The sequence below is a fragment of the Peromyscus eremicus genome, chromosome 8a (assembly GCF_949786415.1).
Source record: "Peromyscus eremicus chromosome 8a, PerEre_H2_v1, whole genome shotgun sequence".
Lineage (NCBI taxonomy): Eukaryota > Metazoa > Chordata > Mammalia > Rodentia > Cricetidae > Peromyscus > Peromyscus eremicus.
In genome coordinates, this window is record NC_081423.1 from 86,183,691 (window position 1) to 86,198,461 (window position 14,771).

At 44.8% G+C, this 14,771-nt stretch overlaps 1 protein-coding gene across 1 annotated transcript in view; it reads right to left on the minus strand.

The window, feature by feature from the left end:
* The window catches only part of Nsf (N-ethylmaleimide sensitive factor, vesicle fusing ATPase), a 146,841-nt gene extending 140,083 nt beyond the window's left edge, over nucleotides 1-6,758 (minus strand). Inside the window, exon 1 of the mRNA XM_059271930.1 lies at nucleotides 6,668-6,758. Within this exon, the coding sequence (XP_059127913.1) occupies nucleotides 6,668-6,679 (12 nt within the window). The 5' untranslated portion in view covers nucleotides 6,680-6,758. The remainder of the gene's footprint in view (nucleotides 1-6,667) is intronic.
* Nucleotides 6,759-14,771: the final 8,013 nt, after the last annotated feature.

Consider the following 14,771-nt stretch of genomic DNA (forward strand, 5'->3'; position numbering starts at 1 on the left):
ATGAGTTTTGAGTGATTGTGTGTGCGTGCATGCGTGTGTACATTTACTGTTCTTTTTCTTTTTTTTAATTCTGTTTTGTTTCTTTTGTTTGACTGTTTTCTAAAGGAAGAGAGAGAAAGGGTATGAAGCTGGGTCAATAGGAAGGATCTGGGAGGAACTGGATGAGGGGAAACCAGGATCAGAATATATTGTATGGGAAAAATTATTTTCAAATATATATTCAAATATATGTGTATGTATCTGTAACATAGACTAGTTCCTTTTCTTCTTTCTACAGAAGAACACAAGCAATACTGAGGCTTCAGCGTGTATACAGAGGCCTCAGTACTATTCAGTATACTGAATCATTTAATTTAGCAAACACAGATTAAACTTATATTGTCCTTTAATTCACTGTAAATTGATTGGAAGGCTACATATTTAAAAAATTCAATTTATCTACAGGTAGAGAAAAAGAACTATTTTAGAGTCAAGCAGTTGTCTACATTTAGTTCTATGTTATTAATGGTTTGGATAACTCAAGAAACAACAGCATTACTTAGGATTACCCGACAGCTCAGTAGAGAAGATAACATTAAGACTGAACTGTCCTTCAAAGGCGCTGGCTTGCTCAGCAATCACTTAGTGAGTGCTATACATCCATTCCAGGCTCATTCTAAACAAGAAGGAATTAAATCTGCTTTATCTCACAAAATGTTATCAGAGTCATTCCTTAGGAGAACATGTTCTAGAAGCTAAGGCTAATAAAAAAAGAAAGAAAAGAAAAAGAAATCCCCAACAAAGAGGTTCTTTAGAAGACCCAGAACTTGGTGATAATATTGCCCTAGCTTGTCAAATCATGTAAGAACTTATATGTTCATAAGCTCTTAATACTAAAACCTCTTTACAACAAAAGTGAATCTCATCACTAAGTCTGTAAAACATTCTATTGGTCTAGTGATTTCAAAACTCACTATTATTTCTTACCCGAATGATTTTCCTATTCCCTCCTCTACTTCACTAGTGCAAATCCACGGACCCTCAGCACCTCATTCTGAATAAGACAGAAGATGGAAATAACCCGCATGATTCATAAAGAGCTGGTGCTACGTCACTTGGTTCAAATGTACAGCTTCAAGTTGTGATAAACTATACCTTTTGCCTTAAAACCAAAAACCAAACAAATTGTTTTTAGAAAAGGAGAAAATCGGTTTTAAAAGTTATTTAGCTGAATTTTGAAAGATGGCTCCATGGGAAAAGGCAGAGTTCAATCCTCAAGACTCACACAGTGAAAGGAAAGGACAGACTCCTTCAGGTTGTCCTTTGACCTCCACACATGTATGCATTGACACATGTCCAACCACACACATACACACAAAAACAAACAAGTACATAAATGGGATTTTCAACTGTGTTAAAGGAGGAGAGGTGCACTCCCTGAGGCAGCAGGGAGTAGTAAGGAGACAATGGAGTGCAGCCTCAGACGCACACATGCTGAGGTATATCACCAACCAGTGGGGATAGAAGACGGACTCAATAAACATCAGGACAGCTGTTCTCACAGACGGCAGGATAAAGTTAACTTCATAACTCACACCAAACACAAAAATAAGTTCCAGATGAATTAATCACCACAACAGGCAAAGCAAACAAAACTTTTCAAGTAAGATCTTTATGATTTCAAAGTAGGGTAAGCTTTCTTGAAGATCACATAAAAGTACAAACCACACAGGCTAAAAAAAAAAAAGGCAAATTTAACAATAACAGTTAAATCTAAAACTTTGTAAACAACATGAAAAAAAGATCATCTAGAAGCTATCTGCAACTAACAACTCGAATCTAAAGCAAATACTGCCCTCCTCAAAAGGAAAAAAACTATACAAGTAAGAAAATATGAATAACCCAACCAAAAAAATGAACAAAAGCTGTACAATGATAATGCACGGAAGAACTCTCCAGTGACCAACAGGAAAAATGCTTAACCTCACTGTGGTAATCAGGACAAAATGGAAATTACATTGATGAGATCAAGTTGCATTTCTTATATGAAGTTTAATGTCAGCAACCCAGAGTATGAGTGTTTAGAGACTGCATTATAGGGCTGGGTGTAGCGGCACAAACCATTAGTCCCAGCATTCTGAGGCAGAGATAGGCAAATCTCTGTGAGTAGGTCAGCCCATTTTACAAAGTGAATTCCAGGCCAGCATGGGATACATAGGAAGACCCTGTCTCACAAAAAAAGAAAAAACAACCAGCTTTACAGCAAGTGTTTGGTGTACTCCAAATGCAGGCATTTCCAATGGGTTACTCTTCAGCCAATGAGAGATTTTTCTATGATAAAATAATATACCTTTAAATAGGTGAGATGGTTCCGCAAGTAAAGGCACCTGCTACCAAGCCTGACAACCTGAATTCAAGGCCTGGGCCCACGTGGTGGAAGGAGAGAACTGACTCCCACAAGTTGTCCTCTACACATGCACTATGGCACAAATGTGCACACTCATAAATAAACAAATAGATGTAAAAATAATATACGTTCACCTTTACACCTTCAATACTCAAAAAAAGAATAAGTCCATATATCAAATAGTGCTTTAAGGAATTAAACTTTATTTTCTAAAATTTATTGCACTTGACGATACTTTTTAAATCTCTACTAGACTGATGTACAAAAGCAAGTGTATAAAAAAGATAATAAAGAGTAAATATCTAGGATTGCATAAGCTTTCTTGAAGTGGAGACAAATAATCACACTAATACTTTACTAATACTGAGTCAGGGTCTTATTCTATTGTACCAGGCTTTCTCGGACCCCAGTCTCCAAATCATGACAGGGAGACTTATTAATTATGAATGCTTGGCCTTAGTTTAGGCTTGCTTCTTGCTAGCTCTTGTAACTTTATTTAACCTGTTTCTCTTCATCTAAGTTTTGCCTCAGGGCTTTTTGTCTTTCTTTCCTTCTGTATGTCCTACTTCGTGTCTGGTTGGTGGCTGCTTGGCAGGCCCCCGGTGTCTCCCTCTTTTTCTCCCTCATTTTCTCCACTTCTCAAGCCTAGACTCCTCCTCCTACTTATTCTTTCTGCCCGCTAGCCCCACCCATCCCTCTGCTGAATGGCTATTGGCCACTCAGCTTTTTGTTTGTTTTGTTTTTGTTTGTTTGTTTGTTTGTTTTCGAGACAGGGTTTCTCTGTGTAGTTTTGGTGCCTGTCCTGGATCTCTGTCTATAGACCAGGCTGGCCTCAAACTCATAGAGATCCACCTGCCTCTGCCTCCCGAGTGCTGGGATTAAAGGCGTGTGCCACCACCGCCCGGCAGGCCACTCAGCTTTGTATTAGACTAATACTAATTAGGTGCCTTAGGCAGGCAGAGCAACACATCTTTACATCGTTAAACAAATGCAGCATAAACAGATGTAACACATCTTTACAAAAGGTAATATTCCACAACTTAAACAAATGTAACATATCTTTACACAGTTAAAGTAATATTCCACAACATCCTATAGTTCAGGCTGGCCTAGAACTCAGTACGTACATCAGACTGGCCTCAAACATACTGTGATCCTCCTGCCTCTGTCTCCCAAGTCCTGGGATTAAAGACATACACACCAGGTACAGCACACTAACACAGTTACAATGAGAAACAGATAAAGCTCTAAGATAGGAACACAGGTTTTCAAGGCTGTGTAACAAAGTATCCTGATTTACAGCCGAGAGATCAGAACCAGCTTCCCAAGTGTTCTCTGAGTAGGAGGTAAATGGTTGGAGGCAGAACCTTACAAAGAAAAGAAAGAGCCCAGCAAAGACCTTGTGGTAAGAGAAACTGCTATAGCTTCAAGGAATTGAAAGGCTTATATAACGTGAGCACAGACAGTAAAGGTGAGTGGAGGGAGCGAGGAGCAAAACCCCAAGGAGCCTCAGTGGTAAGCAGCTGATCTTCTCCGCAAAGACGGGGCATTGCTGAGGAGGGGCTGAAGCAGTAGAGGGCACGGGAAGAAGAAGCAGTGTGGAGAACGGGAGTGGGGAGAATGCCAGAAGGAGGCTACGTGGAAACCTCCTGCAGTTATCCAGACCAGAGAGAGAAAAGGGTGGGAATGAAGGTGCAGAATGGTGAGCTGACCAGGGGAAAGGATGCAGTGACTGCAGTGGATGGTTTTAGTAGTGAGCATGGCTAAAAGCAACAATACTCCCAAAGCTGCTACCTTTTCTGGGCCCCAATTAAATAGCTTTAAAAATTATTTTTGTTATCCTTAGTGTGTGGATAGGAAGACAGGGATGAAATGTACAGAGGGTAGAGCAGAGGATGTGGCAGAGGTATAGAGAAGAGGGTTGGGGAGACAGCTGAGTGGATAAAACACTTGTCCTGCAAATGTGAGGACCTGAGTTCAAATCCCCAGAACCACTGTAAAGCCAGATAATATGGCTCATGTCCACAATCCTGGGCAGATTCTCCAGAGGCCGGAAAGCCAGCTAGCCTGGCATAAGCAAGGTGAACAACAAAAGAAACACTGTCTGAAGGAGGGTGGGTAGCAGAGACACTGGGTTCAGTGTTGTCCTTTGACCTAAACATATATGACTATGCATGTGCACACACACACACACACACACACACACACACACACACACACACATCATACCCACCAGGTTTCCACCAGAAGAGTGATGGTACCATTCAATGAAAGAAAAACAGAAAAGTACTTGAACAAGACTTCAAGCTGTCTTGAATTTATTTATTTACTTACTTATTTATTTATTTATTTATTTATTTATGTATTTATTTATTTATTTATTTAGACAGTGTCTCTCTATGTAACCTGGTCTATCCTGGAACTCACTATGTGGACCAGGCTGGCCTCGAACTCAGAGATCCTCCTGCCTCTATCTCTGTGGGGATCAAAGGTACGGGCCCAGCCTTGTTCTTGAATTTAAATAGGCAGTTTCACGTATCAATTTGGAATTTAGAGGACAGTTCTGTGGGGGATGGGTGAAATCTTGAGAACCTCAGGCATACAGACAGTTAGTTATAGCTTTGGCTCAGAAGGGATTATGGGAGGAGATAAAACAGTATGGGAATTGAATGACAGGGTGGAGACAGGCGAGTCTGCAAGAGAGATTAGTTGAAACAGTAGCAAGGCATCACGGAAACGGGGGAAGAGTGTCTCCCATTGAGGATGCAAAGGTCAGGCCCAGCAGTGGCGCTCGCCTTTAAATCCCCGCACTAGGGAGGCAGAGGCAGGTGGGTCTCTGTGAACACCAGGCCAGCCTGGTCTAAAGAGCAAATTCTAGGACAGGCAGAGCTGTTACACACACACACACACACACACACACACACACACACACACACAGAGGAAGCAACAGTCAACAATGTCAGATGTTGCTGAGACATCAAGTATGACAAAGCTTGAAAAATGTGTATTAATTTTAGGGGCTGGTTTCAGTCAGACTGGTGGGCCACGGAGGGAGCAGGTGGTAAATAAATGGGAGACAATAAACACAGAAAATCATCACAAGTTATTGCTGTAAAATAAAAGTGACGTGTGGGGGCAGAGGGAGGGTTTGTTTAAGACAAGAGAAGCTCCAATATGTTCCAAAACAACTAATGATTCAGAAGAGGGGCTCCTGAGGAGGCAAAAATAGACCGTGAGGTACATTTGGAAGGGCCAGCCTGAGATAAATGGGGGATTATAAGAAAAAGAAGAGAACGAGATGGAGCTAGACTGATGACCTCTAAGGTCTCTTTGGAACTCTAGAATCTCATGACCTACAATTCTCTTTAGACAGGGCATTTTCATATGTGCATGCATGAATGCAAACCTATTCAAATATTCAGGGGTAAGTGAATCGGTCAAGCACCTCTTCAGTCTGTAATGACGCAGTTAATGTCCCCACGTTTTGGACCAGGGTAATCTCTGGGCCAGATCCATCCATCAGAGCTCTTAGCTCTAATGCATACTGCAATAACAGCAGTGACCTGGTCCCATCTCTTCTCCCCAACCCCATCCTTACAAGCTTAAGGAAGAAGTAAAATGTAAATCCTGACACTACAGCACTGCCTGCTGCATTCGAAGTGACTGTCAATTAGAAAAACAGAACGTGACACCCCGAATCCACCTGCACATCGGGCTAAAGACACTGCAGTTTCACTCGACAGTTGACAGGTTTCTCCCCAGAGGATGGTCTGAGGTTAACCCTAAAAGTCATTTGCAGCCCCCTCCTCTCTTCATAACATCATTCATTTAGGACATCGTTCATTTAAGAACAACGAGAAACGGGTTCCCACACCCTCGCCCTGACTGCAGCAGACTACACCCCGCGGTTATCCAGCAGTGCCACCTCAGAAACCCTCGGAGGGACGCGGAGGACACTCAGTGCTCGTCAGAGGGGGCTCGAGTGGTCACCACCCTCAGGGTGCCTGGAGGACGAAGGAAACGAGCCCCAGGGGATGGCACGGGAGATGCGGGAGACCCGGGAGACCAGGAGACAACCCTCGGGGAGGACAGAGTTTCTGAGCAGAGCTAATCCCCTGCCGCAGCTGCCGGGTCTCGCCTCCAGCCCTACTCTGATCTCTCCTCTTTCAGTGTTCCCCGGGGCTCTGCGTCGCGTCCCCTCCCCGGAGCCCGCGTGGGCCTCGCAGCGGTCGCGAACCCCGCGATCCCGCCGCGAGCTGGGGTTGCCCGGCCGCCACTCACCCGGCCCGCCATCTTCGCGGACACGTCCGGTTCCGAGGCTGCAGCTCCGCACTCGGCTGAGCCCGCCCCCGCCGCGCGCGTGCCCGCCAGCAGCCCGCCCTCGCGCAGGCGCGCAGCCGCCGGGAGGCCGCGCCCGCGCCCGGCCGCGTCCCCGGCACCCTTCCCCAGCCCGTGCGCGCGCGCGCAGGCCGAGCGGCGCCATTTTGGCTTGAAGACAAGCTGGCAGCCTCCCTGCCACCCTGTTTCCACAGAAGCCATGGGCGTTGGCCACGTGGCCTTTAGTGGCCTTTTAGCTTTGTGCTTCCAGACCTCCTAAAAGGGAATGCGCCGAGAAAACCCTGTGTGTGTGTGTGTGTGTGTGTGTGTGTGTGTGTGTGTGTGTGTACTGGCCTTTCCCCCAAGGAAGGGCCATAGCCAGAAGCTGGTTCGGAATTCGGATTCTATTTGAATCCAGGTTTTTCTTTTGCAGGAGCATTTGTTTTGAAAGTGAATCATAGTTATATATTTGTTAGCTTTATGGCTCAGTAATTTCAGGTATAAGCACAATTTATACCTTTGGTAATCTTTTTTCCAGTATTGTTTCATTTTTAGAGTATTCTGCAAATAAAGTTCAGTCTGTGTATGAGGGGTTATGTGTGTGCATGTATGTGTTTAGGCCAGAAGATACCAAGATGTCTTCTTCAATCACTTGTTCATCTTATTTTTTCAAGATAAGACCTCTCTCACCTACCACATAGGCTTGGATGGCCAGCAATTCCCAGGGAATCCTCCTGCCTCTCCCTCCTCAGGACGTATGTTACAAATACCTGTTGCCATGCTCGTGGATGCCAGGCGTCCTAATTGAGCTCTTCACCTGCTGAGAAAGCATCTTACTTAGCATTGCCTTCTCCCCAAAACCAAGTTCAGTCTTTTAACCTCCATGTTGCCTTCCTTCACGACATCTCTTCACTGGAATCTCAAAAAGGTCTAACTTGAGGCTGCAGGAAGAAAGATTCTCTATCAGATGCTTTAAATCCCCTTGTTAATATTTCTTTTCACATTGGCCGGAGACAATAAGGAATATTAAAGCTTAGCTTTAATTTCTTATTGAAGAAAATGAAGATATGACCATATGGCCTCCCCACGGTAAGGTTGAGAAAGGTTTTATTGTAAATATCAGGGAGAACACAGCCAGAGGCATCTGGAAGAGTCCAGACTGAACATGGCCAGCAGGGTAGAATGGGCTATGAGAGGAGAGAGGGGTTGGGAGAGCAAAGGAGGAAGAGAAAAGAGAGAGGAGAGGGGACCGGAGGAGAGAGAAGAACCAAGAGGCCAAGAGTGGGGCCAAGAGAGAATGTAACCAAAATGGCTGAGTTGTATGGGAATTTGAAGCTGGGGGAAGGGAAGCGAAGCCCAGCACTGGGTTTGAGAGATTTAGGGTAGGGAGTTGAGTGAGAAATGCTGGGGGGAGCCACAGGTACTGAGTGGGACTTGTCCTGGGTTTCTTTGGAACCTGCCACTTATAATAATTGGGGGGGGGGAGGAATTTTCATCCAATATGAAAGAAAATAAGCAAAGAATTAAAGCTTAGCATTAATAGGTTTTCTGCCTCTCGCACCTCCATAATAAGTTTTTCTGCCGACGCAGTAAGTCAGATCAAGTTGAATTGAAAAAGTACAATAGGTTTATTTGAGCAAAGCAACTCCCAGGCAGGTTCTCCAGTCCCAGAGATGGAGACTGGAGAAGCCCCACCCACAAACAAAAGCAGGGAGATGTATATAGGATGTAGGTGAGGCGTGATGGCATGTCTGCCACAAGCTGGGTTTGTGCCCAAGTATGGTCAAAAGCTGAGCACTTTAGGTGGGTTTTTGGGCAGCTGGCAACTTCAGGGGAGGAAACTGTTGTCGCTGACAAGAATTTGGAACTGGGCTTTTTGGCGCCTTCCTGTAGTGGGTAGCCATTCCAGCTTTGATCTGGATGTTCCAACACCCATTGAGACTTCGGCAACTGTCATGCCTACAAGGCGGGGCCAAGGGAGGCGCCTGGAGACCTGAGATCTGGATGGGCTGTGCTCTGACTCGGTTCCAGAACCTTGGACAGTGAAGGTGGGCCAAGCAGAGCTCCAGAGAACACCACTGGACTGCGATACACCTTCCCCAGACCCCGCGACCTACCTATCCCTTAACTTGTAAGTTACGTCATTAAATAAATCTCCTTTTAACTATGTGGAGTGGCCTTAATAATTTCACCAATACCTTCCCTTTATTTAGAGATTCTCTGCGTGGGTGGGGTTTGGAGAGGTGGGAATGGGGTTTCTCATACCATGCAGGAGTGAGCTGAGTGGAACAAGCATGTTTAAGTTTAAGCAACTTAAAAATAAGAACTGATAAAAATCAAGACAGGTGTAGTGTTGACCACCTTTAATTCCAGCACTTGGGAGGCAGAGGCAGGCAGATCTCTGTGAGCTTGAGGCCAGCCTGGTCTACAGAGTGAATTCCAGGACAGCCAGAGCTACTTAATGAGACCTTGTCATGGGGGGCAGGGACAACAAAAAGAACTGATAAAATCAAAGTGTGAGCTCAAGATGAACCAAGAACAGAAGAAAGTATGCATGTGGATCTCATGAACTGCCGGATCTGAGCCCCTGGTGCTATGCTGGGCAGCTCAAATGTGTAACTAAGTCATGAGTGGCCTCGAGGGTTATGAGGAAGGGGAGGGAAACAGTTGAACTCTGATGTCAACTTGGCAAAAAGCTGTTTAGGGACAAAAAGAAAAGAAAAATATCCTAGATGAAATGAAGCTCTGGGAGGCTTCCTTGTCCTTCTCTGTCACTCCCCTGCTGTGGCCTTTCTGAACCTCAGCCCTCCTAATGTAAACTGAGAAGCACAGATGGATAAACTTAGTGAGCACCTCTTACTTTTTTTTTATTGTTGTTACTTTGAATTCAAACCTATACATTACAGTGATTTTGCCCAATTACCAGATGACACTGGCTCTCAGCTCTAAGATCTAACGTCACGTTTCAGGCTGATGTTCATCTATCTCTGCCACTGGCCTGTTTGTCTTGCTTTGCTCAGTAAAAGAATTGCAAGGGGAAATTTCTTCCATGTCTTCAACAAGGACAAATGCTTTTCATCTTGGAAGGCCCAGCCCGCCTGCCTGTGAGTGGTTAAAAACTAAAAACAGATCCCAGCCCTGCAGGATCTACCAGTGATGCTTCAGGCAAACACAGCTTGTTCTTTCAACCGGAGGGGAAGAACTTGGAGACCTTGTTCCAGATTGTCTCTGCAGCCCATCTGTGCCTGGCTCTGGCTCATGTTCAAGGTCATCCTAGAAACAGCAAAGAGCTAATGGCGCATTACCTTCTCAACAGCCCTTACAGTGGTAGTTGATAATAACACATATCTTTGCCACCTCTGGTTCACCCTGTCTAGTTGCAGCTTGCTCACTTCATGCAGCATTGGAAGGATGATCAGACCAGGGCTGGCCCTGGTGTGAGAAAAGAACCCAGGTTCAATCAGATAAACTCCAAAACAACCGGCAAGGCCATCCTCTAGTTCTCCAGCACCCTTGAGGTTGCCTCTCTTCTGTCTTCTGCAAAATGTGATTGTTCCCTTTGCCTGGATTTGTCTAAGTCACTTACACACACACACACACACACACCACACACACACTCATTCACTCACAAAATCAAAACCCTACTTCCCCTCAGCTCTCCATTGATCTCTGAAATTCTCTTAATATGTTTTCCTTTTACAGTGAGAACACAGGTAAGAAAACTATCCAAATGTTTTAAAGGTGCACTAAAATGGAGATGACTAACCTCACTTTCTACAGGCTGGAGGTCTTTTTAGGGAGCCAGGAGAAAGAGTTAAGAATAGGATCAGAGACAAAAGGTACCTGAAAGATGGGGAAATGTTCTGGTTTGCTTTTCTATTGCTGTGATGAAACACTCGGCCAGAAGCAACTTGGGAAGGAAAGGGTTTATTTCTGCTTACAGATTAGAGTCTATCATTGAAGGATGTCAAGGCAGGAACTCAAGGCAGAAACCGAAACAGAGATCTCAATGGAAGGCTGCTTATAGGCTTGTTCTCCATGGCTCACTTGGCTTATTTTCTTATACAATACAGGACCACCTGCCTAGGGGATGGCATTGCCCAGAGTGGGCTGGACCTTCTCTCAGCAATCATTAATCAAAAAACTGCCCCCACAGACATGTTCACAAGGTTAATCTAATAGAGGCAATCCCTCAGTTGAGATTCTCCTTTCCCAAGTGACTCTAGTTTGTGTCAAGTTGATAAAAACTAATGGGCATAGTAAAGAAGATGTTAACAAAAGACATAAAAACAGTTATGCATAGTGGTGCATGCCTTTAATCTCAGCACTCAGGAGGCAGACACAGGCAGATTTCTGTGAGTTCAAAGTGAGCCTGGTCTACATAGTGAGTTCTAGGACAGCCAGAGCTACATAGTGAGACCCTATCTCAAAAAACCAAAACAAACAACAAAAAAAAAAAAGAAAGAAAGAAAGAAAGAAAGAAAGAAAGAAAGGAAGGAAGACAAAAACAAACAAACAAACAAAACAGAAAAATCCAGGATAAAGGACAGTGAGGCACAAGTAGGGACAGTGTTTGACCACAGTCATCTCTTGCTGAACATAACTATTTGTGACCCAGTGTGAGAGTTTGTTTTATATGTTTAGGCCATGGTATCCAAATACTTGCTCAATATTCACTACCCTAGGCTCTCTATGAGAGTGCTTTTGGGATGAGAGTTACATTTAAACCTGTGGAGTTTGAATGCAAAGATCACCCTCCACAGTGTTGGTAGGCCTCATCCAATCAGTGGTTGGTCCTGGACAGAATAAAAGGCCACCCCACAAGTGTTTGTTTGAGTGCCTACCTTAATTTAGCTATGCCATGATTTTATTTATGATAAAATAATCTAATTTTTTTAAAGACCTACCTTGTTAGATGTGGCGGCCCACACCTTTAATCAAGCAGAAGCAGGCAGATCTCTGAGTTCGAGGCTAGCCTGGTCTACATAATGAGTTCTAAGCAAAGCAGGGCTATGCTTCTCAAAAATAAAAATAAACAAAAAAAAAAACCCAAACAAACAAACAAACAAAACCACGCCCACCTCTTTTAGACCAGGAGAAAATTCAGATGACTGCTGCACTAGATCTTCAACTTTGCCTTGGGATACTCAAGGCCATTCCAGCCTGTCCTGTGACACTTGACTTTGGACTTGCCAAGCCTCCATAATTACATCAGCCAACCATAACCTCTTCCTAGCTGCACTCACAACCTTTCAGGCCTGTTTCTCTGAAGAACTCTCCAGAGTAGAGTCAGTCTCTTGTCAGTGAGGGACGTGGAAGGATGTGGAAGTAATTCCAGAGATTACCCCGTGACACCGAGTATTTCCACTTGCTTTTTGGCAGGTCACCAATCTAATGACAACCACGGCTCATGGATAAACGTTTATGTTCCAATGACGGCTCCACATAATGCCTAGGAAGCAGTTCAGTTAGGCTGAGGACGGTTTTGGTGACCTAGACCTTTTGATGGTCCTAGTGGTGAGTCCATTTCACTGGGAGAAAGAACTTCCTCCTATGCCCTGAGGAGGTGGGGTAGGTAATATCAACAACAGGACTTGAGCTGATTCCTTGGGATACACTTGGCTTATCACGCTACATTTTGGGTTGTTTTGTTTTTTTGCCATGCTATAGTTTGATACTTTCTGCCCTAACAGAAGGGGGAAGTACCTTTGCTTTGTAGAAACTGTAGGATTAGAGAAATGGCATTGGGGACAGAGATTAGGGTCATAGGAGGGTGTGGGTTTCAAAGGTCTTCCAGCTGGCTTGTATGCAGATGATTCAGAAACCATTCCGTTTGGCAAATTCTCCACTGCGTCTTAATTTTCAGAGGCATCTACAGTGGATCCGAGAGCCCAGGATCGGAGAACATCTCGCTGGTGTCATTGTGTAGCAAAGGCAACCTTCAGAGTTCCTTTTACATCCTTCCCTCTGCGCCTCCCATCTTTCCCAAAATTATTCCACGTCGGTAACCTAATGTACTTGTAGGTGCAATTTAAAAGGATACTGCCGGGGAAAGTGGCTTCGTGGAGGAAACAAAGCTGTAATAGCAAAATGGCAGAGACTGTGACACTGTGTAGGCAGACAGCCTTATGCTTGTCGCTCCAGTCCTAACCCACGGGTCAGCCCACCCCGGGAACAGCTTCACAGCCCCATCACAGCCAGGCTTGGGATGATGCAGTTGCCATCTGTCTGTTTTCTGTCAGTGAGACCTACTTCCTGAAATGATGCACACAGAGCTAGCAAAGGGAACAAAATGGAGAAAGGCTGTGGGCTTTGTAAAGGAAAGAACCGGTTGATGCAATGCAGCATTCCAGCTGTGCAGGGATGGGCTGGGGACAGGGAGGGCGGCTTTCAAAGGAATGGCTGGTTGCTCTTTGACAGATAAAGACAAACACCTAAAATCACAAAAATCAATCCATTCTGGAAAGTCTGAGTGGGCAGGATCCATGACAGGCTTCCCTGTGGAAGGGAAGGACTGTTGCTATGGAAACCAGATGATCCCAGTGCACTTACTTGCCATGCTGCCTAACTCTCTGTACATCCAGTGTGGGGCCAGGAAGCTGCCTGCATCTCTGTCAAGGGAGTGTTTAGATATCAGTCTCCCGATGCTTTCCTTCATCTGGGTCAGTCTCTGGGGAGGGGCTGAGTCACTCTGAACATTAGGAGCTTACCTCCTGCTGTGAGCTGGGATAACATCACTGACTGTAATGGTTCTCAGTAGACTCCTAGGGGCAAGTAGAGATGTGTCTTAAGGTTTTACCTAAGGGGTGCATGTCCTGTAGAGTTGTTTCTAGAACAAAGACAGGGTATAGAGGGGCTTCTCAAGAGGCAGAAGACAATCATTATGGAGAATAGTGCTTGGGGAAAGGTAGTTTGGATACACTACCTGTTTTGCTGTTGTTTTGTTTTGGTGCTGAAGAGCAAACCCAGGATTTCATACGTGCTATGTAAGCATGGGACCACTGACTTACATCTATTACTTGGCTTTCAAACTCTCTAAGCTCTAATGTTGTATGTAAGAATGAGAGAATTGGGGCTGGAGAGATGGCTCAGAGGTCAAGAGTACTGGCTGCTCTTCCAGATATCCTGAGTTCAATTTCCAGCAACCACATCTTGGCTCACAACCGTCTATAATGAGATTTGGTGGCCTCTTCTGGTGTGCAGGCAGACATGCAGGCAGAACACTGTATACATAATAAGTAAATAAATCTTAAAGAAAAAAAAAGTAGAGAATTACCCAGAGAAGCTTTGCACTCAGTAGCTGATCCAGCAGACAAGCAGTTGAGCTAGTGTCTATACCATTTCTTCAGTTATTACAACTAAGACATTGCATTAATTATTTTTTCTCATTGTGGTGACAGAACCCCTGACAAAAGCGAGTTAAGAAAGGATGTGTCAATTTTGTCTCGCAGTTTAAGGGACACAGTCCACCATGGTGGGGACAGCATGGCAGCAAGCCTGTGAGGCTGCTTACTGCTCACTTGGGAGCTGCAGTCAGGAAACAGAGATGAATGCTGGCGCCCAGATGTCTTCTTCCTTTTTTCCTTTATATTCACTGTCTTCGTTAGGATTACCATTGCTGTGATGAAACACCATGACCAGAAGCCACTTGGGGAGGAAAGGGTTTATTTCACTCACAGTCCATCATCAAGAGCAGTGAGGGCAAGAACTTACGCAGGGCAGAAACCTGGAGGCAGGAGCTGATGCAGAGGTCATGGAGGGGTACTGGCTTGCTTCCCATGGCTTGCTCAGCCTGCTTCCTTGTAGAACTCAGGACCACCAGTCCAGGGGTAGCCCCACCCACAATGGCTGAGCCCTTCCCCATCAATCACTAATTAAGAAAATGTCCTACAGGCTTGCCTATAGTCCAATCTTAAGGAGACATTTTCTCAATTGAGGCTCCCTCCTCTCTGATGACTCAGCTGTGTCAAGGTGACATAAAACAATCTAGCATATTCACCATCCCAGAATCCCACATTCAGGGTGTGTCTTACCTTCTTAGTCCTCTCTGGAAACATCCTCATAGGTA